The 23,137-nt window shown below is 53.8% G+C and overlaps 1 protein-coding gene across 3 annotated transcripts in view; it reads left to right on the forward strand.

The window, feature by feature from the left end:
• Nucleotides 1-23,137, forward strand: part of CDH4 (cadherin 4) — a 402,200-nt gene that overhangs the window by 359,719 nt on the left and 19,344 nt on the right. For all 3 annotated transcript variants that reach the window (XM_080686973.1, XM_080686975.1, XM_080686974.1), the window contains 2 exons: nucleotides 6,829-6,966; nucleotides 22,439-22,624. In XM_080686973.1, the coding sequence (XP_080543099.1) occupies nucleotides 6,829-6,966; nucleotides 22,439-22,624 (324 nt within the window). The remainder of the gene's footprint in view (nucleotides 1-6,828; nucleotides 6,967-22,438; nucleotides 22,625-23,137) is intronic.

Raw genomic sequence — 23,137 nt, forward strand, 5'->3', positions numbered from 1 at the left:
TGGGATCTGTCTGATTGAAAGAGCCGAGGCCACATCAAAGGACAGTGTGAGTGCAACAACCAATCTGCACACAACCCCTCCCGGGGGCAGAGCTGATGATGCACGTGTGCACACGTGTGTGTTTGTATACACACGTGTACACGAGTGTGGGTGCATTGCCTTTGTGCGTGTACATGTGTGTATAAGCCATGTTTCCCAAAGGTGTGCAGGCAGGATGCTCATTGGGCTGGGGGCGTTGAGGAGGTCCAGTGGGTGTCACCCGCAGCTGGATCTCTGGGGGTGAGGGGACTCCCCTTCTTGGCTCTGCGCTGCCCGCGCCTGAGCTCACAGTGCCATGTGCACGAGACCGGTGCCCAGAGCCCCGACAGGAGAAAGTGGGCCTGTGCTTCCTCCTTTTACCTCGGCCTCTATGTGCAGCACAAGCCAGGGTCTCAGCCAGAAGCCAGAATCCCAGACCCTGCGGCCCCTGAGGGATGGAGGGAAGTGAGACCACAAAGAGTCCTGGGCTCGGGTCTGGAAGGTTCTCCCATGGTCCGCCAGCCCTCAGACCTCAGCCGCCCCCAAGGCGAGCCCTGCATGGCCCTGTGGCCAGGCCTGGCTGGACCGGCCCTCGCTCCCTGTGAGGATGGAGGGGTTTTCTGCAACGGAACCTCCAAGGCTGGTGCAGGGCAGGGAACATGCATGCCCTGGCCACAGGGACTGTTCAGCAGTCACTAGTGGGGTATCAGCGACTACCGAGTAAAACCCGACTTCCCCTCGCACTTGACTCACCCTTGAAACCCGAACCCCTGCCCTGGCTCCAGGCCTGTCATCCCCGGGGAACCTCCGGCCCCTGGGCGGAGCCCTGGCCACCTGGATGCCTCTGATCCTTGCCAAGGGGACCCTAGGCTGTGCTTCCTTCCCCGGGCTCCACAGTGCCCCTCCTGCCTCTGTGACCCCAGGCTCTCCTGAGCCTTTGGGGGCCCTCCTGCCTCTGTGACCCCAGGCTTTCCTGAGCCCTCGGGGACCCCGCCCCCCGCCTTGGGTGCCTGCAGTGTGTGCTCTGAGGGCAGGTCCTTCCAGAGGAAACCGACGACCTTCCTCTGGGTCCTCCAGGGAGCGCTCTCATCACTGTGAGGCTGGCGGTCCACGTGTCTGGCGGTCAGCATGGTGGGCAGTGTGTGTACATGCCTCGAGCTGGGCTGCACGAGGACCCACACACACACAGACGCAGCCAGAAGCCCACGGGGAACTGGCTTTGGGAGCCCTAAAGCACCCTGTTCCCAACCTTTCTGGGGCTTCCAGACGCCGTCTCCCTCACAGCCACCGCTCATCATCTCCCAGGAAGAAAGAAGCCCAGCAGGAGAACCACATGATCCCTTAAAGGAGAATTAAAGTATCAAATAAAAGGCCCTGTCTGTGCTGCTGGGTTCCCTGGGTGCATCTCTGCACTGGGGTCGGAGCCGGCTAAGTCACCCCAGAGCCCGCCGCAGGCCATTCGCCCTGTCACTGCAGTCCAGGCCCTCACGGGCACTCCAGCTGCAGGTGGCTTTTTCCACCTCTGCCTGCTCATGGGCCCTGCATCTATCGGTGGGCCAGGGGCCTAGGGTGGGGTGAGCTGGCGCTGCCCCCAGGGCTCGAGTTCTTTCTGTGGCTGAACCATGTCCTGCCATGAGCCAGACCACATCTGGTCACTGGCTCAGCTGTCGGTGACGTGGGCTTCTTGCCACTGTAGCTGCTGGGACTCGTGCTCCTCGAATCCAGGCACCGTGTTTGTCTGAACTCCGGTGTCCCATTCCCGTGGCTGTGTGCCCAGCAGTGGAATGGCCGGGTGACATGTGAGTGGGGACCGCAGCGTCTTGATGCACCGCATGAATGAGGATAGAGCCTGTGGCTCCTCGTCCGCCCACAGTGTGCAGCCTGCAGATCCTCCAGTGGCGTTCCTGGGCACCGAGCAGACCCCAGGACTGAGCTGTGGGAGCAGGAGACACAGGCCGGGCCAGCCCTGGGTGCCGGCTCAGCCTCAGAGGACAGGGTCCCAGCAGGGCACTGGCCCAGGAGGGAAGCGCGGCCTTGGGGCAGGGACTGCCAGGAGGAACTGCAGGTTGGAGTGTGGACAGCGGCTCCCAGCCTTCTAATACTCACAGCACAGCAAGGCACAGCGGCTGAGCCGGCCAAGCAGTGCTGGTCCCCTGGGGCCGGAGCGTGGTGTTGAGCGCACGCCTGACTCGGCCAGGCTGGTGTGCGTTGGTGGCAGCCCTGGCACCCTGCGTGGGAAGCAAGGAGGGAAGGGCACACAGGAGCCTACGTGCTGTTCTAGGGCACTTAAGTGGCTGCATTATTGATGGATGTTGTGCAAAATTTAAATGCTGAGCTAGGAGAGGCAGTGAAGTCGCAGGAATGGCCACTTCCAGTTTCTTCCTTCTTCTTGAACTTTAAAGTGGCCAAGTCCTGCGCTGGGGAAAGCGGGGGCAGGCTTAGGGGTGGGCCGGTGGAGGACTGGGCCGCAAACCAGCCAGAGCTGCCCTGCTCTGCAGGCTCCGCCCTCGCTCTGCAGGCTTCACTCACGCGGCTGCAGGGGACGGATGACCAGCACGTGAGTCTGAGACACCAAGGCCTGCCTACGGCTTTTTAATACAGGCTTCAAAGCCCCAACCATGCCAGGCCCATCCCTGAATGAAGGTGGGACAACTATGGCAGAGGTGGCCGTGTCCAGAGACGCCAGGACGCTCACCTTCCCTGGCATGCTCCCGGGGCCTGCCTCTGAGCACCACTCCTGAAAGAGATTTGGTGGAAGAGAATGGTGATCACCACTGAGTCTGAAAAGCACACTTTCTAAACCAAAAGACACGCGAAGGAGCATGTGTCTGCCCCCGACCCCGCACTCTCAGGAGGGGCTGAGGCACCGAGTTCTGCAGGGGGTGGGGGGCTGCCAGCATTTCCTCCTGCTGACTGCATTTGCTTGCAGCCCTACTCAGGCCAGGAAAGACTCCCCACCCGACTGTCAAAAGCCAGACCTGCGCGCCCTCTAGTGGCAGGTGCACACACAGGCATACCCACCAAGGATACACGTGGCTACATACACCCACCCATAGCGTACCTGTGCCCTCTCTGAGACGTGTGTTTCTCTGCAGTGTCTCGGGGCAGTGGCCTGGCTGGTCCATGAGGAGGTTGTGATTTCTTCCTCTCTCCTCTGGGCTAAATCTCTCCGTTTGCTGCCGGCCTCTGCCCTCTTGTTTTCTGCTCTGGCCCCTTGTAGCAGCAGCTGGTCCTGAGAACCAGGTAGGGTGAGGTTTGAGGGCTTGAGCGGCCAGCCCTGGTCTTCTTCCCTCCCACCAAGCGGTCAGACAGGCAGAGCCGGGCAGTGGTCACGGGCCACGCCTCGCCCACCAGGACCTTGCAGTCTTGCTGACAGTGACAGGCAGCCCTCAGAGGTGGCATCTGGTGCGGAAGGGCCTGACCTGCCTCCTGCCCCAAAGCTGCCACATCCTTGCGGCTGAGTCTCCCAGCCCGTCCTGGGAGGGAGGGGAATCAGATTTGTAAAGAACGAGAGAAACTCAGGTGAGAAATTGAAGAGTTTCACAGTGAGGCTGCCTGCGGCTTTGTCAGAGAATCTGATTTCCTTCTGCCCGTTTCCTCAGGGAGGGGACTGGAGTAACCAAGGCCCCGTCCGTGGGGTCGTTGGCAGCTGTGGGCGAGATACAGATGAGAGGCTCCTGGGCAGGACCCGGGGCCCCTCACCAAGGGCATGTGGGAATGGGGTTCGGATTCCGTCTGCCAGCCTCCCCACTAGCCAGTCCCTGTTCCCAGCCTGTCCCTGCAGTGTCCTGGCTGAGGCAGGTCCCTGACCAGGCAAGCAGCGCCCTCTGCTGGACAGGGAAAAGGAGCGCTTTCCTTCTGCTGGGGCCCTGAGGCACAAAAGCCAGGAGCAGGGACCTTGGCTGGGCCACACTGAGACGTGGCCCGATGGGTTTCTGAGTGTGCCTTGTACAGACAATGGCACTCCAGCCTGCTGTCCATCCTGCACACGAAAGCTAGGTGCCCAGACGCGTCTTGGCTATGATTAGGGTCGCCGAAGGAAGAACGCATGCACGAGCCAAAGTGGTGAGGGATTATACATTTATTAGGTCATCTGGAGACCAGATGGGCTGAGCCCCAAAGTGGCGCCAGCACACAGGTGTCTGTGTCCGTGTCCAGAGATGCCTGGGAGATGGGGAGTCAGAGGTTTTAAAGGACTCTAGGCGGCTTTTTCTGGGCAAAGAATTCTCTGGGCGGGTCTGGACCCTGGGAAGGTCCTGAGGAGAGAGTGAATGGTCTTAGCAAGTGGAATGTGATCTAAGCAAAAGGGAATGTCTGTTTGAAGTGGCCTAGAGGTCAGTTCCCAGGGGAGGGGTATCGATTAGACCTAACAGCTGTGTGGGCAACGTTGTCGCCATAACAAAGTCCTGAGAGCAGTGACTGCATCAGCTCCCGGTAGCAATGAGGGGGTCACATCAGCATGCCCTGCTCACTGCTTCAGTGGCTGGTGTGACCACCAGTGGAATCAGCTGGGCACGTGACCCTGCCCCATCTCAGACTGGAACACGGAGGCCAGCGAGGGCCGGGGCTCATCTGGCTGGCTGGCCATGGCACTGGGGCTGGTGGGCCTGGTTCCTGCATCATGGGCCACAGCCCCTCCCCCGCACCCAGCACCTTGGTGAGCCTGTGGAGGAGCCTGACTTCGTGCTGAGGACTGGCTTCCTGGCACCTGCCTCCTTGGTGATGAGGAGGATGGGGACCAGAGTTAGCACCCTGCCCCAGCACGCCATCCCTGGCTTTGCAGACTATGTGACCTCTGTCTCAGCCACTCAGCTCAGCTGTTTTCATTGCAAAAACAGCCACAGATAATGCCTAAATGAATGGACGTGGCCATGCACTAATAAAACTTTATTTCTACAAATCAGCAGCGGTTGGCCCATTGAACACACTCATGGGATCCTGTGACTCATCTCAACGCCCCCTCAGTGCCTCCCAACTGTCCACAAATGCCCAGACACAGGGATCGGTGGACTGGCCTGCCATTCCTCAGAATCTCTGTTGTCATCACAGTCATTTGGGAGCATTCAGGGCACGTTCACTGGGCACCTACCGTATGATAGGCGCCACATTTGACCCTGGGGACATGGTGGTCAGTAGGACAGCCATGGCCTCCAGAGCTCAGTTTGGTGAGGGTCACAGACAACCATCAAATGATGGCATGACAACTGTAAAGTCAGAACTGTGCCACGCGCCATGATGGGGCCTGGCTTGGGAGTGGCAGGAGAATTCCTGAGAAAGGGGGGTTTGAGCAAAGATCTGAAAGAACAGTTGGCATTGACTAGGGGAGAATAAGCGTTCCACCGAGGGCAGAGCAAGTGCGAAGGCAGGGCGGGGTCAACGTAAGGAACCGAGGGAGGTTGTATGGGAGGTGTGGGGAGCCTGATTCAGATGAGGCCTGAGAGGTGCTCAGCAGCCAGGCACACAGCCTTGGGGCCACAGGAAGGACATGGGTGTGAGCTAGTGAGCACTGCTGCATAAAAGAACATCTCAAAACTCAGCAACCAAAACAATGTCCATGGGTTTCTATTTACTTAGCTCTCGATTCCACAGATTGTCAATTTGGACTGGGCTCATCTGGAAAACTCTGGCCTTGTCTGGGCTCATCCATGCATCTGTCACTAACTTCTGGGAAGGAGAGAGAAAGGGACAGAGAGATGAAGGGACAGAATGATGGAAGGAAGGATGGATGGATAATGGATGGATGGATGGTGGATGGATAATGGATGGATGGATGGGTGAGTGGAAAGATAAGTGGATGGATAGATAGAGGAGGGGAGGGATGGATGGATGGAAAGAGAGACAGTCTGGTGAGCATCTGCTCTTTATAATTAGTTCTTTATGGAGCCAGTTTTTGGAACCTGAGCCCACTTCCCTGAATAGGATGGCTGGGAACCAGCCTTTTTCCTTAACCTCTTAGAGGAGTAGGACTTGAGATAGTTTATCACTTGGCAGACATTTCATAAGGTCCCTTTCTGCCTTGGGCCCCCGAATCCTTCCTCCCCTAATGGTGCCAGTGAAATGTGGGATGTGGTCCCCACAGAGAGCTGCCACCAAGCTCATCCTCACCTGTCGCATCAGAAGCTCCTGTGATCTCTGGCTCAGAATGGGGACGTAGAAAAGGCTACTTCTGCTGGCTCGGGGGTGTCTGCACCAGTGGCCTCGGTGAGCGCCAGGTGGACAAAGCCACTATGGCTGATGGAATTCACGCTTTCCATCAAGTTTTGCCGCCTGTTAAAGCTCACACCTGCATGCATCTGAATGCTCAGCGCTCCTTCTGGACTCTGTTCAGACAGTGCGCTTGTATCTGCGCATCTGCAAAGAGCGAAGAGGGCTTGTCTCTTGTTTGAACTTCTAACCTGCAGCTGAGCTGTACCCTGAAAATGCTACAGGCATGAGGTCCTTCCAGAGACATGTCTGGGAGTGTCGCTCTCTGCAAACTGCCCGTCCCTGGCTTTGCAAACCCAGTGCAGTACCGTGCTCCTGGCCCCCTCAGTCTTGGCACCAATTATGATATGTACTTGCAACAACCAGAGCCACCAAGATGGCGTGCAGCCAGGCTCTCGTGCTGTGTGGTTTCCCACAGAGAACGTCCTTCCACCCGGCCTTGCTCTGAGTTTGGGGAGAGCCATGCGGCCAGTGTGCCTCGTGCTGGCCTGAGGCCCAGCTGCAGCAAGCTCTGCCTAGGGAGCATGCTCCTTTGATGAAAAGCATAAGCAGCCTGTAAACTAAAACCCAGCTAAGCCCTGTTCTTCCCCAACTCGTTCTTTCTAGAAAGTTCAGCAGTACACAGTCATTGTTCAGGCCACAGATATGGAGGGAAACCTCAACTACGGCCTCTCGAACACAGCCACAGCCATCATCACGGTGACTGACGTGAATGACAACCCGCCAGAATTCATCGCAAGCACGGTGAGTACCTGGTGGCCGCCTGGCACGTGAGCATGCAAGGCAATTCGCTGACCTTTGGCATTTCTTCTGTCCTTGCTGCTGCAGATAGAAGGAGACGGACAGCCGGGCAGGGGGGAAGGGGCGGGGGGGCAGAGGCCCTGGACAGGGGAGGCTGATGCAGGGTGACACCTCTGGGATATCCACCCAGGGGCTGGCCTGCTGCGGGGAGGCCTGTGTTCCAGTCTGGCACAGCAACACCCCCTAGGGAGCGAGGGGTGGCACCTTGAGAGGTTCCCAGGACAGAGCGAGCTGGACCCTCTTTCTGAATCCAGAAGAGCTGACCAGTGGTGCTCGGGCCCTGGCGAGGGGCTGATGTCTCAGCTGCTCTTGGAGCATGCATGTGGCTGTGTGTGCGGAGCACCTGCTGGGGGCTGCCAGGTGGGGCCTCGGCCAGAGACAGGGCAGGTCTCTGCAGGAGGAAACGGGGTATACAGATAAACTGCCTCATGCCTCCTTCCCCATCAGGCACAGCTAGTGGCTGTGACCAGGCCCCGCACCAGGCTGGACCTGTGGCTGAGCCCCCTTGGTGGACGTGTATTCATTCACTCCCAGAATGTTACTGGACGTCCATCTGGGTCTAGAGCCAGCAAGTCACAGAAACAAACCTGGTGTATGTGGGGGACGTCCAAGGGGTGGGGCTGAGGAGTCACAGCCACAAGTCACAAGGCTCCTGTCCCATGAAACCCTCAAGGCTCACTCAGTGCCGGCACATTGGAGCTGCCCTCTGTGCCACGTGGAGGTCTCAGGACCCGGCCTCTGCTCCCTCCCCCTTACCAACCACCACCCTCCCTCAGGACCCTCAGGTCCTTGTCAAGCAGCACTGCATCCCCAAGACGTCTTTTTGGGCCCCCAAGGGGGGTGCTGTCATGGTGGGGACATGCACCCACCCCTCAGGTGCTGGTCTAGCAGTGTGGCAGTTTCGGGGGCTGGGACGGGCAGAGGGGAGGGTCACCAAGGGCTCGTTCTCAGGTCTCAGGTCACCTTCTCGGAGCTGCCCTCTCCCGGGGCCACTGGAGGGCAGAATGGATGAGGTATAAGAGCGACAACAGCAGCAATAATAGCCATAGCACAGCCACGCTGTCAGCTTTCTTGCCAGGCACTGCTCAGGTTCGTCTCTAATCCCCACCAACCCACGGGGGTCAGGATCCAGTTATGGGGATGATGATGAGGCTCAGAGAGACTAAGTCACCTGCCCAAAGCCACACAGCCTGTAAGCGGGGGCAGCTGGGAAAGGACCCCAGAAGCTGTGCTCTCATTGAGCAGGTCAGAGAGGGTGGGGGAGAGGGGCAGGAAAGTGGGGGGCAGAGAGGAGACCCCTTTTTCTTCTGGTGGGTCAGCCAACTTGCCCTGAAGGCATCTCATAGGACAGAGCCGCCCCCCCACGCCCCACGAGCCGCCCCACGGCCCATGAACATCCCCTCATCCTGCTGCCCCACGCCCCGCACCCTGTCATCCCCACATTCCTCCTTCTCAAATCAGAGTCCCAAGATCCCACATCCCAGCATCGGGGAGTCCCAGGCTCTGGACCCCACTGGACCAAGTGGGCAAGGGCGTTCCTGAGTGGTAGCTCTGTGGCCTCGGCCAAGGTAGCACAGCGCCACCTGGTGGTCATAGAGCAGATAGCCACACAGAGGGCATAGCCAGGCCCCTGCCCACTGGTGAGGGATGCACGGCTTCCGTTTCTGTTTGCTCCCTCGGCCAGCGGCAATGAGCAATGAGAGGACATGCCCAGGGCCAGCATCCTGGGGAGTTGAGACATGGGGGAGCAGCTTCCTAGGGGCCATGGGAGAATAACGGCACCCAGGCCCCAAGACCACATCATGGCCTCGCCCACACCTGGCCCTCTTTCTTCCACCTGCGCTGCCTTTTGTGATGATGACAGGAACACATAGATGTCTTTAGGACATGCCAGGCCCGTGCTGGTGCATGACCTGGGCAGCCCACGATGCTCAGGCCCCATCTGCTCAGGGGTCTCAAACAGCCCAGGGCAGGTGCCCAGGTGCAAGGACACCATTTCCAGGGACACAGTCTTGTCCTGGTGCCAGCCTGGTCCAGGTGTCAGGGTGTGGCTCCCCTAGGAAACAGCCTCAGGACGGCTGTGGTCACCATGGAGACAGGGCAGAAAGCAGCCAAGCCAGTTGTCTCTGATGCGAGTAAAGGCTGGCTTCCAGGCATGAGGCTCCGTGGTGACCTGGAGAGTTCAGGGCTCAGCCCCACCCTGCTGGCTGGTCTCAGCTCACCAATGTGTTGGGTGCAGAGCACCCAGGGGATACCGAAGGGAGTACCCCAGGGAGTTGGGTTTTGGCAGGTGACCTGAGAGACCCAACCTGCTCCCAGTCTTGGTCCAAGCCTCAGTTTCCCCATTCATAATGGGGTTTCTTGCACCAAAGTGCCCGGAAGGAGTTTGCAGCCAGCCAGGGCTCACAGGTGATCCCACGACTCAAGGCTGCAGGCTGGATGGGGAGCCAGTGGGCCCCGCACAAGGCAGACCAGAGCCCTCACCCACCCTCCTGCCCCAATCTGGCTGATTCCATCTTCTACGTCCAAGTCAAAGCCAGCAGTCCCACCCACTCCCAGGGCCTCTGGCCTCTGCTTTGAGTCTGACAGGGTGGTGTTCATGGTCCTGAGGTCTGATGGCGAGATCCACAGACCTCGGTGGGTTGTCAGCAATGTCTGCGCCCATGGAGACACAGAATCTGCCCACCAGCAGCACTTCCTGCCATCCCCCCAGCATGCACGCCTCATGTCCACTGCCGAGGGCTTTGCTGCTGTTCTAGACCGTCATCCAGGTGGACTCATGCAGAGCACACCCTTCCTTTCCGTCCGGCATCTTCCATTGGAACAACGAACGCTCTGGGTCCCATGGCCATCACTGGGCATCTAAATTCTTGGGATTGGGTGGCCTGCGGCATGTAGCCCTTGGGTTGGGTGACAGGCAAGCCCCAACTCTGGTTTCTCCTCACACTGGGGTGGGCGGGGCTGAGGACGGCCACACCCCTCGCAGGAAGGGAGCTCAATCAGGAACAATCAGCAGAAGCTGAGGAGTCACGGGGGTCTTGCATGATCTGACTCCTGTTAAATGTTAATTAAGCCTTATCTTCACTTCACCTGCTCTGCCTGTACACTCTGCCCTGGCTGCCCGCTGCCAGCCTACGTCCTGATGGGCCGGCCTCTGCATCAGCACTCTCTCAGGGTGAGCCGGGGTCTGTTGCAGGGCCAGGGCCCCCAGGACCCCCTGTTTGCCTCATCCTGGGTCCTGGAGTGAAGCCTAGAGACCCAGCATCCTGGCCCCTGGTACGCCTGCCCCGCCAGGCGGGGGTCCACTTCCCTTAGGCATGGGATGGCCTCTTCCTTGGTCGGGCTCCTGAACCCCAGCCAGGACCTCCAAGCTGTGTGCGGAGGTGGGGCCTCAGGTGGGGCTTTCTGTCACTCAGCTTCTCATCGGTGAGTGGGGACACTGTCCCTGCCTGCACACAGGGGGCTTGATAAGTAGTAAAGTGGTTCTTGTTGCCGTATGTTAATAACAATTACTGTTAACATGATCCTTCAACCTCAAAGAAAAAGGCTACTTGGAACTGTGAGCCGATCTGTGTCAAGATCAGAAAACCTGTCCTTCCTGGAACAAACCTGCTCTAGGACCCAAAGGCTGGCGGGGGGTCTTTCAAGCCATGTTTTGAGCTAAGCGGCCGGGGCAGGGACGGGGAGCACATTCCATGGCTGCCCATTTGCTCTCCAGCAGCCCCACCAGGTGGACGGGGCCTCGCAGAGGGGCCCAGCCAACACGACCACCTCTGCTGGCCCCCGTTTCCCATAAGATGGAGAAGGAGGGAGGACAGCGCCCAGGGTCCCTCCAGAAAAGAGCCATGATCCCACCAATCTGACTCTGATTCCAAGCTCAGAAGCCCGCAGAAATCAGCACTGTTTCCCTGGACAGAAAGCTACAAACATCATAACATCCCAAGGAGCACCTGGCCTTCATCCCAGCAGAAGCCACCATAGAATGCAGGGAAAGTGCTGGCGTGTCCCCAGGCAGGTCTGTGGGGACCCCTCCCAGGCGTCCGCAGCCCCTCCAGTTCCTCCACCAGATCCTGGAAGGATGGGCTTCCAGGGCCATGGTCTGGGCTCTGGTCCTGCCTGCCGGACCCGGGTCCCTGGCCGGGAGAGCTAGTTAGATGTCCTCCTCAACCCAGGGCCCAGGGTCTGGGGGGCGGGGAGCGAGTGTCCTGTGTCCCGAGGAGCAGCTGTGGAGGGCCAAGTCCTCCCTGAGACTCATTAGAACCAGCTATGCTTCCGAGCACTCAGGCCAGAAGCAGAGCACTATCTTGTGGTCACGTTGTCAGCGGGATGTAGATGCCAAGGGCCCGAGGGGTCTGTGAGTGGACAGGCATCACTCTCAGGCTTCTTGCCTGGCTGAGGGTATTTCCTGAATCCTGGCTGGGCTTCCTGCTCTCACCCAAATCCTGCTCTGTGCTAATGTTAGAAATAAGGCGAGCCCCCCAAGTCAGGGGTCCTGGGAGAACACAAAATACACTCGGGAGCCAGGCAGCAGGTGAATATCTTTACTCCTGCAGGAGGGCACGCACATGGTCTGGGAGCGCACACACACCTAGCAGGGCGGGCTGCTCAGGATTTATAATCCTAACGCACATGACCTGTCCCTCACTCTTAATTGGAGCTCAGGTGCACAGTCTTTCCCAATTGGTTAATTCAAAGGGAGGGGTGGGCCTTTGCCATTTCAAGATGGCGGCCTCCAGGGAGCTGCAGGTCATGGAGCCAACATGGCAGCTGCCAAGTCATGCAGTCCAAAATGGCGGCTGTCTAAACTGTTCTTTGACAGAAAAGATGACTTGTTTCTTCTCACAATTCCCCCCTTTTCTTTACTTAAACTCTTTTCTTCAAACTCACTGACACCTCTGACTTTCCTGCTCTGCAGTGTCCAGGAGGAGACTACTTTGCTGTTTGGTCAACGCAGTTCCAATTAACCTTTGGGTAAGACGCCCCACATATGGGATGACGTGATACCCCATCACTGTAACTCCTAATCAAAGGGGTGAGGTGGACACCATCGCTCCTTCCACTTTCCAACCATCTCTCCAGTGAATCAGAGAAGGAGCCTCGGTCCCAGGCTCCAGCTCACGCATCCCTGAAGCTGCCAGTGCCTTATGCTCAGTGACGGTCCATGTGCTGTGTTGTCAGGGACGAATGTGCAGCACTGGCCCCAACATTACATATCTTCCTCCTTCTTCTGCCAGAACCATATCTAAGGCCAACCTGTGCTCCCAGGCCATCCTGCTGCTGGCATCTAGCAGCTCACTATCCCTTTAGCTGCGTCTCGAGCCTAGTTAACAAGCCTTTGCTGGTTCTAGTAAATATAACTAATCCACCACATTCTTGTTCACAGTGGCCACCAGCACAGGACAGACTCAAATCCTGTGGCAATCTGAGTTCTAGCCTTAAACTCCTTGGCACTCCTCCTGGAACCCCAATGGGATCTGTGTGTATATGGGGACCAAAGGGGGCCCCCCCCCAACTCTCTCTCCTCTTCCTAGTCTGTCTGTCCATTGAAAAAGGTTTACAATGTGCCAGCGTGAAAGGGATAGCCAATTGTATCAGAGCGCAAGGTCCACTCCATTCGCTGGGCAAGGCCACAAGTCAGGGTCCCCCATGACACCACCAGACACCAGCACGGGGTACCGACAGTGCAGCATGATGGACTTCTGAGGATACTCGGCCATTTACGTATCCGGATACATTTCTCATAAACTCTGAGCCCTGTTCCCCCCCTTGAGAGGCAGGAGGTATAGTTTACGTCGGAGGATGGGCTGGATTATTTTTTTTGGGTGGGGTGGGGGTTCTTTACCTCTGTTGAATGGGAACAACAGGGCGAGAGTCTTACAGGAAGCGTTTCCCCAGGCGGTTTCCTCCTGGTACAAGGCAAGCACACATTCCATCCCGGTACTGTCTGAGGTCCATCCGAATGGGAATGGGACCACTTGGGCCTCTAGCCTTCCTGCCACGCAAGCGTAGCAGTCGCTTTTATTCAGGGGGCATACAGAATATTTAATCCATTCCACCCAGGCATTCGTTCCCTTATATCCTACTTCTCTTTGCATGGTGATGGCAGTGGCCTAGGGCCATGGTCTGCAAACTCAAGGGCTCTTTGGCCCCTTGAGTGTGGCTCTTCCACAAAATACCAAGGCCTGGGCTAGTCTATTTTGAAGAAGTGGCGTTAGAAGAAGTTTAAGTTTAAAAAGTTTGGCTCTCAAAAGAAATTTTAATTGTCGTACTGTTGATATTTGGCTCTGTTGACGAATGAGTTTGCCGACCACTGGCCTAGGGGATCTTGTCCTGTGATATTTACTCCTAAATCTAGTCCTAACCAATCTTTTGACCTAAATGCTGAAATATCCAAGTCATTCAGGTTATCTGTAACTTAACTGGGTAAGCATGATCTGGATTGTTACACCTTTCCCCAGCCCACATTGTAAGCCCCTGCAATTTGCCAGATTCCTTAAGCAAATAGAGCCCAGTACATGATGGTTATTAAGACAGCTCACAGTTTTTAGCGTCAATTTCAAGGAGACATGTCCTGGTATGGCTGTTCTAGTTGAGGTGTGTCCGCCCTTAACCCATGTCTGATGGGTCCAACCTCGCTCTGCAGTCCGAACAGCAGTTCTGTGGTAAGCAAGACAGGTAAGGTCCTTCCCAGGAGGGTTCCAACTTGCTTCCCTTCCAAGTCTTGATTAGAACAAACGTAGTCTTCCAGTCGATGGTGATAAACCGGAAACTCCAGAGGACCTTGGGTCAGGAGGCCTTCTAAACTGAGAGAGATTAAAGTAAAAGAGATACCCAGTACACAGTTCTGAAGAAATTGGTCTCTAGTTTCCATTGTAGGAAGATCTTGAGGCATTCCAGTGCTTATTGGAATCACCTACAGCCAACTCCAGGTAAAAAAAAAAACTTTTCTTAAAATTCAAACCCTAGGAAGGTTGTCAAATTTGCTTTTACCAAAAGATTATATATTAAAGTGTATTAGACAGGAACATAGGCCAGCAAACTTCAGTTCCTATGATTAAAAGATGGTCTTCTTATTAAATACCTGATTAATATAATTATCCTATATAATAAAAGGGTAATATGCAAATTGACCATAATGGCAGAAGACCAGGAACAACTGGTCGCTATGACATGCACTGACCACCAGGGAGCAGATGCTCAACGCAGGAGCTGCCCCCTGGTGGTCAGTGCACTCCCACAGGGGGAGCTCCACTCAGCCACAAGCTGGGCTGATGGTTGCAAGCCCAGCAGTGGTGGTGGGAGCCTCTCTCGCCTCCACGGTAACGCTAAGGAGCGCTAAGGATGTCCGACTGTCAGACATCCCCTGAGGGATCCTGGGCTGCCAGAGGAATGTCTGACTGCCAGCTTAAGCCCACTCCCTGGGGGATCAGGCCTAGGCCGGCAGGTGGACACCCCCCGAGGGGTCCTGGACTGCAAGAGGAGCACAGGCCAGGCTGAGGGACCGCCCTCCCCCCAAGTGCATGAATTTGCATGCACTGGGCCTCTAGTTTTACTAGAAAAGAACTGACCAAAATAAGGCTTATTTTCTAACTTCATTTGTCCTTGGGTGTGGACAACAAATGACACTAATTGGATTTCTCCCATCAGTCTTCCTGAGTACTTTGGTATAAGCTATTTACCCTCTGTTTAGGGAGGCAAAATGCAAATCATTGACTCTTAAGTGTCCTTGGTTTAGGGAAGACAGAGTTTTCTAGATGGTTGCAAACTGCTGTTTAAATATCTCCGTTTCCCTGCTCTGTCCTGGCTTACTGGCCTGTATCGTTTAATAAATTTCCTTTTAACATTTCTTTTTTATAAACTTCTTATAATTTCCACGACATTCTTACAACTTTCAAAAACATTTTTAAAATTTCCAGAAATAACCACCTTTAGAAACCACCTTCTTTTTCCTTCAAAATGCATAACCATGCTTCAGTCCTTCCATTAAGTATTTCTACAACTTGTACAGACCTTTTCTTTCTTCATTTCTTTCTTTCTTTCTTTCTTTCTTTCTTCCTTTCTTTCTTTCTTTTTAATGTATTAGAATTCTTCACTCTTAGAAACCTTAATTTTTCAATGATTACCAAAAAGTAAACAGTCAGCATTTCTTAGATTAACATTTATGAACACACTTTATGTATTTGGGTGCTCCTGCATTGGGTGCATATATGTTTACCAGAGTTATATCTTCTTGTTGAATTGCTCCCTTTAGTATTATGTAGTGGCCTTCCTTGTCTCTTGTTATGGCTTTTACTTTGAGGTCTATTTTATCAGATATAAGTATTGCAACTCCAGCTTTTTTTTCATTTCCATTTGCTTGAAAAATGTTTTTCCATCCCTTCACTCTCAGTCTGTGTGAATCCTTTGCTCTGAGGTGGGTCTCTTATAGACAGCAAATATATGGGTCATGTTTTTGTATCCATTCAGCTACCCTATGTCTTTTGATTGGTGCATTTAATCCATTTACGTTTAGTGTTATTATTGACAAGTACATGTTTGTTGTCATGTTTTTCCTTAGTGTTTGTGTTTCTTTTTGCCTTTCTCTTTCTTCTTTTTACAGCAGTCCCTTTAGCATTTCTTGCATTGCTGGCTTGGTAGTGATAAACTCTCTTAGCCCTTTTTTGTCTGTGAAGCTCCTGATTCCACCTTCAATTTTGAATGATAGCCTTGCTGGGTATAGTATTCTTGGATTCAGACCCTTGCTTTGCATCACTTTGTATATTTCATTCCATTCCCTTCTGGCCTGGTGTGTTTCTGTTGAGAAATCAGTTGATATTCTAATAGGAGATCCCTTGTAGGTAACTTTCTGTCTCTCTCTGGCAGCCTTTAAGATTCTTATTTTGTCATTAGTGTTCACCAGTTTAATTATGATGTGTCTTGGTGTCGGTCTTTTGGGATTCAACTTGTTTGGGACTCTATGTACTTCTTGGACTTGCATAGTTTTTTTTTTGCCAATATCAGGGAAGTTTTCTGTCATTATTTCTTCAAACAGGTTTTCTATTCCTTGCTTCTCTTCCTCTCCTTCTGGTGTCCCTATTAAGCGAATGTTGTTTCGTTTCGTGTTGTCCCAAAGCTCCCTTAGGCTCTCCTCTTGCTTTTTAAGTCTTCTTTCCAGTTGCTGCTGTGTTTGTGTGTTTTTTCCTACCTTGTCTTATAATTCACTGATGCGGTCCTCAGCCTCTTCTAGTCTACTGTTTAAGCCTTCCAATGTATTCTTTATTGCAGCTATGTCGTTCTTCATCTCCTCTTGGTTTCTTTTCATGTTGGTGACATTCTCGTTCAGCTCCTTATAGTTCTCATTGAGTTGTGTGTATTTGTCATTGAGTTGTGTGTATTTATCATCCATCCATTTAAACATCCTTAAAACCATTACTCTGAATTCTTTCTCTGTTAAGCTGCTAGCCTCAATTTTATTTAACTCCCTTTCTGGTGATTCCTCTTTTTCTTTCCTTTGGAAGTTGCTTTTTTGTCTCCCCATGTTTTCCTGTAATGTTTTAATTTTAGATCCAATTGCTTTGCTACCCAGGTTCTTTTGGGGATGGTGCTACTGGTGTAATCTCTCAGTTCTCCTGGGCTTGGTAATCTAGTGTAGCTCCCTACTTGAGCTATTTGGGTTCTCTTGATGTAGGCCTGCAAGCTTGAGAGGCACAACTGCGGTGTCTAGAAGTCAGCAGCCGTGGAGGGGAGTATCCCAATTTTTGCTGTCTTGCACCTTTAATTGAAATCACGCGTGCCCAGTGGGGACTCACAATGGCACCAAGGAACTGTCTGTCGGGGTGATGTGGCTCAGGGGGCCTGCACTCTGGACAGGTGTGACTGTGATGCCCAGAGTTCTGTAGTTATGGGGTAGGCAGACTCAGCTTTCACTGCTGCACCTGTGGTGGATAGGCGCTTACTCCCAGTGGCGGCTCACAGGAGCACCCGCGGTAAGTTCGCTAGCAAGGCACACTGAAGCACTCTGAAGGGCCCTGGCAGTGTAGCCGTATAATTGAGGTGCCTAGCTTCTAAAGATTTCTCTTTAAGGCAGATCCTATGGGCTCAGGGAGTATTCAGATTCCATGGTGTTATTCAGGGTGGGATCTGGGTGTGGCTATATTGGTTGCCTGGAGACTGGAGGGAGGGGCTATCTCTCAGGAGAAAATGGCAACCGGGGCTTAGATATGACTCAGCACCAGACTCGCTTCCACCTCTCCTGGACCATCCGCTGCCTACACTCCCCAGATTCCACAACCCCCCCCCCCCCCCGCCTTCTTCTGCACCTCAGCCACAGGTAAGTGTCTGTATCCTAAAGGTCCTACAAACTAGGTTCAGTGGAGAAAGGCGCAGGCCCCAGCATGAGGAGGGACCGCATCTCTGCAAGTTCCTCTCTTGCGGGCACTGCACGGTCCGGCAGCTCTTCAAGGCTGCCTTTGAGCTCAGATCCCAAATCCAGACTCCAAGGTCTAAAATCCCCTACCTCCTACAGTCCCATGGACCCTTTTTTTTTTTTCAGTCAGACGCTTTGCCTGTCCTCAGGGACGCAGCTTGGCGCTGTGTAGTTTCTCCCCGACCTTCTGGGCACAGAGGTCCAGCAGATTCTACTGCCTAGATCTTTGATTTTACCTTTATCGAGGGGATCTCTGCCCTTCCCAGCTGCAAATTTTCTCACCAGCTGCACCTCCTTCGCCAATTCGGGCTGGATTCCACTCGTTTCAGCTGCTCCCTCTATTTGCTCTGGGACAAGGCTCAGAACACGTCCATCTGTTCTGCCTCCATTTTGTCTCTCCTATGAACACACTTTAAATGCACTTTTCCTTTCAAGGAAATATACCTTCAACCAAGTACAAGAGACCTTCTGTAATAAAAACTAAGAGCAGGCAAATTAAAACTTGTCTAGCAGTTAATGTTTCAGTTGTGGTTTTTGTGGGGTTTTTTTGTTTTTTAATATTTAGATGTTTACCATTTAACCCAGCAATGCTCCAAAGCCTTTAAGTTAATTAAGAAAATTATTATAGGAGCAGTCTTGGATTTAAGCTGCTACATTCTTCCTTAGAAACACAACATCTAAGGTTAGTGCTGCCGCTTCTGTTTCTGGCCCTCCAGGCCAGCCCTTCCCTAGGCCACTTTCTTGAGATGTCAGGCCAACTATTGGTGACAAAACGTAAATTATAACATTTCTAGGCCCAACAGGTCCTCAGGGTCTGGCCCAGAGTACTTTCTCATTTGATCTTTTAGTCTTGGTAAATTCGGAAGACTCTTCTTTGCCTTGTTGAATATTAAAGGCTTTATTTAGGATCTGAGACCAGGAACTGCTTCCCTAATTCCTTTCATTATTAGCTCCCTAAGGTCTATCATGTGCCCTCTATGGTCCATGTTGTTATGGTCCCACTGGGGATCCTGGTTTGGAAATTGTACCTCTGCTGGAAGTGCCCCAGGGCCAGTCGGGTGCTCCCTTTCCCAGATAACCATAGCTGACCTTCGAATCATTGCTCTCTCTTCTCCCAAGAATAGGTTTCCCAAAATGGACATTAATTCAGTCCACATATATACTTGTGGGCCTAGAAATTGATCTAATTGGGCAGCTACACCATGTGGGTTTTCCAGTCGAGGCTTTATGTCTTTCTTAAGCTCCCTCACTTCTGAACTGGTGAGGGGGGGCATTTACAAAGCCTATTCCCCCTCTTCCCAAGGGCACCTTTCTCAAGGGGTACAGTCTGTTGGGAGGAGGTGGAGATGTTGGGAAAGGTAGGCTGTGAATATCCTTTTTGCATTGCTCCAATTCTTTCCGTAATCTAGGAAAGGAGGTTTCTGGTGCAGAAGCCGCCTGGCCGCCAGTTGGAGCCGTATCAGGACAGCCCTCCACCTGAGAGGGAGGTTGGGATTGTAAATTGGCCATCTTGGATGTTTCCTCAGATTGTCTCCTGGTGGCATAGTGAGCAGGGGAGGCAATTCAAGGGATCCCATTTGTCTGTCCACCCTTGTTCTCTTTTAGGCTTCTCTGCCTTCACTAACAGGGATAACTCAATGTGAAAGTACCATTTTATTTTAATTATGCTTTTAACTATGATTGCCCTTTCTGTTCAAAGAAAGGACACAGTAATCTGGCTGGGAGTCTTATGCCTCCAGGATCACCCTTGGAATGCGGTCCATCCTCATTCAAGAACTGCCCATTCTCTTGCTGCCATGCCAAGGTCAGCCTTAGTTGGCCTGCGTGGGTTTGTGACATCACAAGCAGGCGCCGGCCACCCGCTTCCCATCCCGGTCCATTCTGGCCCCGTTCCAGTTCCATTTCAGTCCCATCCCAGTTAATACCAGCGCTGACAACTGAATGTTTAATGGACATGATGCTGGGCGGGATTTTGCAAATTTCTCTGCCCTGCCCAGTTTGGCAAGTACTTGCCTCCCTTTCTGCTGCTTGGAAACCTCGGGCTTTTTCCTTTCCCCTCCTGCTTTGCCTCAGGTGGGGAAGATAATGGTTGTTAGGCTTAGAACTAGCTAACCTTTATTTTAAACTTCCCTGGGTTGCAAACTTTACAAATTTTATACTTTTAAATTAATCTTAGAATCTTACATTTTTAACCCAGCACAGAAAATCATAAATCAGGGAAGAGCAAATTAAAGTCCCTACTTTACAGACATAAAGACAGAAATAAACAAATTAAACCAAAAAAAAAAAAAAACAGACATAAAACATCAACACACACTCTCATACAGGCACACGCAACAATAAAAGTTTACACCAAGAGCAATGTCTCTGTCCCTGGTTCGGGAACTTGCCTCCTCAGAACCTCAGCATTCTCCCAATGGACTATTTCAGGGGAATGTATGACCTAGGCCTAGAATTTCTGTTTCCCATCCTCAGCAGGTTCCTTGTGACTATGTACTCAACCCCCCATGTTGGAGGATTCTCGTACTCCCCAAGATCTGCTTCAGCCCTCTCTGGCTGCTTCCCTTGTAGGACAACAGAACCGCAGATCAGAACTCCGCACTCGCTTTATGTCCAAGACACATCCCAGTCACATATGCCGACCTCTGAGGACACCCAATCACCAAAGTAGTACCCAGTCCAATTCCCACCTTGTCTCATGCATGAAGTCACCTCATTGTCATGGGTCTTGCTTGGGCCCTTCCTGTGTTGCTGGCTGACTCTCGATCCCGAGCTTGTAGTCGGCCCAGGGGTAATGGCTGTCTCTCTTCACCGAGGCCACCACAACTTGGCAGCAGGGCACATCTCCTCAGGAGAGGGGTCCATTTTCCCTGTGGCGACAGACGGTATCCCCAACACGCCCCCAAATTGTTAGAAATAAGGTGAACCTCCCAAGTCAGGGGTCCTGACAGAACACAAAACATACTGGGGAGCCAGGCAGTGAGGCAAACATCTTTACTTCTACGTAGAAGGGTGTGCACATGGTCTGGAAGTGCACACACCGAGCAGGCGGTCCGCTCGGGATTTATAACCCCTGACACATGTGACCTGTCCCTTGCTCTTGATTGGAGCTCAGGCGCACAGTCTTTCCCGATTGGCTAATTCAAAGGGAGGAGTTGGCCTTTGTTGTTTCAAGATGGCAGCCCCCAGGGGAGCTGCAAGCCATGTGGCCAACATGGAGACTGCCAAGTCTCGCAGTCCAAAATGGCAGCTGTCTAAACTGTTCTCTGACAGAAAAGATGACTTGTTTATTCTCACACCCCCAAAGTAGGAAGGAATCAGACTCGGGGACATGCAGCTCCGTCCCTGCCGTGGAACCACAGGCCCATGACTCCCAGGGATGAAAACCAGCTTCAGAGGATGGGGCCTGGTGCTGCTCAAAAATGATCTGAGGCAGGGCTCTCAGTGGTTTAGCTGAGAGGGAAGCTGCCAAATCGTGTGAGTGGCTATGAAATCCGAGGGCCTGGTGCGGCAGGTGCGGGGGCTCTGCCAGGGGCCGCCGGGCGCAAGGACCTTGGCTCCTGTCCCTGACGCTGGATGGTGCTGCCAACTGCAACCTACCACTGCAGAAGCCTTAAAAATGCCTAGACAGTGGGGCCTGAGCAGCTGGCTACCAGACACGCTCCCCGGGGCACCTGGCTTTTGAAACTCCCCAGGGTGGCGGTCAGCCTTGGAGCTGCCAGAGGCCCAGGCCTGGAGCCTCAGGGGCATAAGGCAGCTTTCCTTTGGCATAAAGTGGCAGCTTGTCTGTTCCAGAGTGTGAGCACAGGCGGTCACCTCGCTGTAAGCCAGGCACTCTGCCATGGGGGGCGAAGGGGGGCTAGTGGCAGGGAGCCTGTGAGGCGTGGGCACCTCGCTGAAGTCAGGCCCGTGCAAAGAATACAGGAGAAGGAGGGCCGCACCAAGTGCCTCTGGGCCCCTCCTGTGACCCTGACAATGACCAATGCCTTCTGAGAGAGGCAGCCCTGGCACCATGCCCAGCACTTGGGACTGACACTCTGGGCCCCTCCCTGTATGGCACCCCAGGGTCTTAACCTCTCTCGCTGCAGTCAATAGGGGTATGGGTAGGGTTACCCTGAGGAAGTAGTAAGACCTTGGGCAGATCTTGGCACGACCCCTGGCAGGCAAATCAGAGGGCACCCAGTGGTCATTGTTGGGCTTCACTTCTGGGAATACAACCAGCAATCCCTGGATATTTGTGCAAACTTCGTCTCTAGGTTTTGTGGCTCAGAAGCACACTCCAGAGTGACAGGACTGGCCGCGCAATTTGCAGGGCCTGGTGCAAAATAAGAATGTGGGCCCCTTGTCCACAAACTGCTACAATTTCAAGGCAGTGACAGCTGGGCATGAAACTGAACTTGGGGCCCTTCTGAGGTAGGCCACAACAGCACAGGCAACACACCCGAAGCCAGCCTGAGCAGTGACACTATGGCCACCCAACACCCACATGCACACACACACACCTTTCCCTGCGTGTAGCTACCCTACCACGTGGACCACACACACTGATGGGAGTGACTTGCAACCCTCATTGTGCTGTGGACAGGTCAAAGGTTTGGGTCGCCCGCTTGTCTCCAGCGCAGACCCCGAGCCCCAGCCTGTGTCAGGGCCACCAACAGGGCAGAACCGATGTTCTCCTCCGGAGCCGCCATCCACTGCCCTGTCCCCGTCCTGCAAGCACATCCAGGCTCCCGTGTGTCCCTGGCTCTTGCATCAGTCTTCTGTTGAGGGGGACTATGAGAGAGGCATGGCGTGCACACGTGTGTTTGTGTGTGCGTGCACGCAGGTAAGGATGTGATATGTGCAGACGTGTGTGTCCAGCCTTGCTGGGCCTCCCTGGAGGCACCACCAAGAACATGGGAGGGGCCCACCCATAGGGATCACAAGTCTGAGAGCAGCTGGCGAAGAATCTCTCCCGACCTCTCTGGGCTTCTAACGGGTTCTGACATCCCCTTCTCTCCCGCTTTGCAGTATGCAGGGGAAGTCCCCGAAAACCGGGTGGAGACCGTGGTCGCAAACCTCACGGTGATGGACCGAGATCAGCCCAAATCACCAAACTGGAATGCCGTCTACCGCATTATCAGCGGGGACCCCTCGGGGCACTTCACTATCCACACGGACCCCGTCACCAACGAGGGCATGGTCACCGTGGTGAAGGTGGGTGCTCACCTCGCTTCCTGCCAGGCACCCCTGGCACCTGCCCCAGGACAAGTTCAACAGAAATGATATTCACCCCAACATCCAAGAACAAAGGATTGCACCCAACCCACTGGTGGCAGAGGCAGCCTTCACGAGGACCTGGTCATGTGACCTCCAGGGACTTGGCAGACTGACCCACCCACCCCCCAAAGTTACTCTCCCAGCCCCTCCCTGAAGGCTAGTTCTTTAATCTGTTAATGGGTGAACTCCACCGGACACTGAAGACGCAGCCACGTGGTCACAGAGGAGGGTTCTGTAATCCGTGGCAGGACTTGTTTTGCTACCACCTGAACATTTTCCCTGTATTTTTTGGAGCAGTTTAGGCCAATACTTTTCCTTTCCCATAGTGTCTCTATCTAGACTTTGGTACCAAAATTATAGTCTGCAGAAGTGTGCTGGGGGTGGGGAGGGTTTGGTTACACAGGCAGCAGGAGGGGACCTGGGGGTGAACTCCTGTGTCTTGGTGGGTAT

Source organism: Plecotus auritus (genome assembly GCF_963455305.1).
Source record: "Plecotus auritus genome assembly, chromosome: 8".
In the NCBI taxonomy this organism is placed as follows: Eukaryota; Metazoa; Chordata; class Mammalia; order Chiroptera; family Vespertilionidae; genus Plecotus; species Plecotus auritus.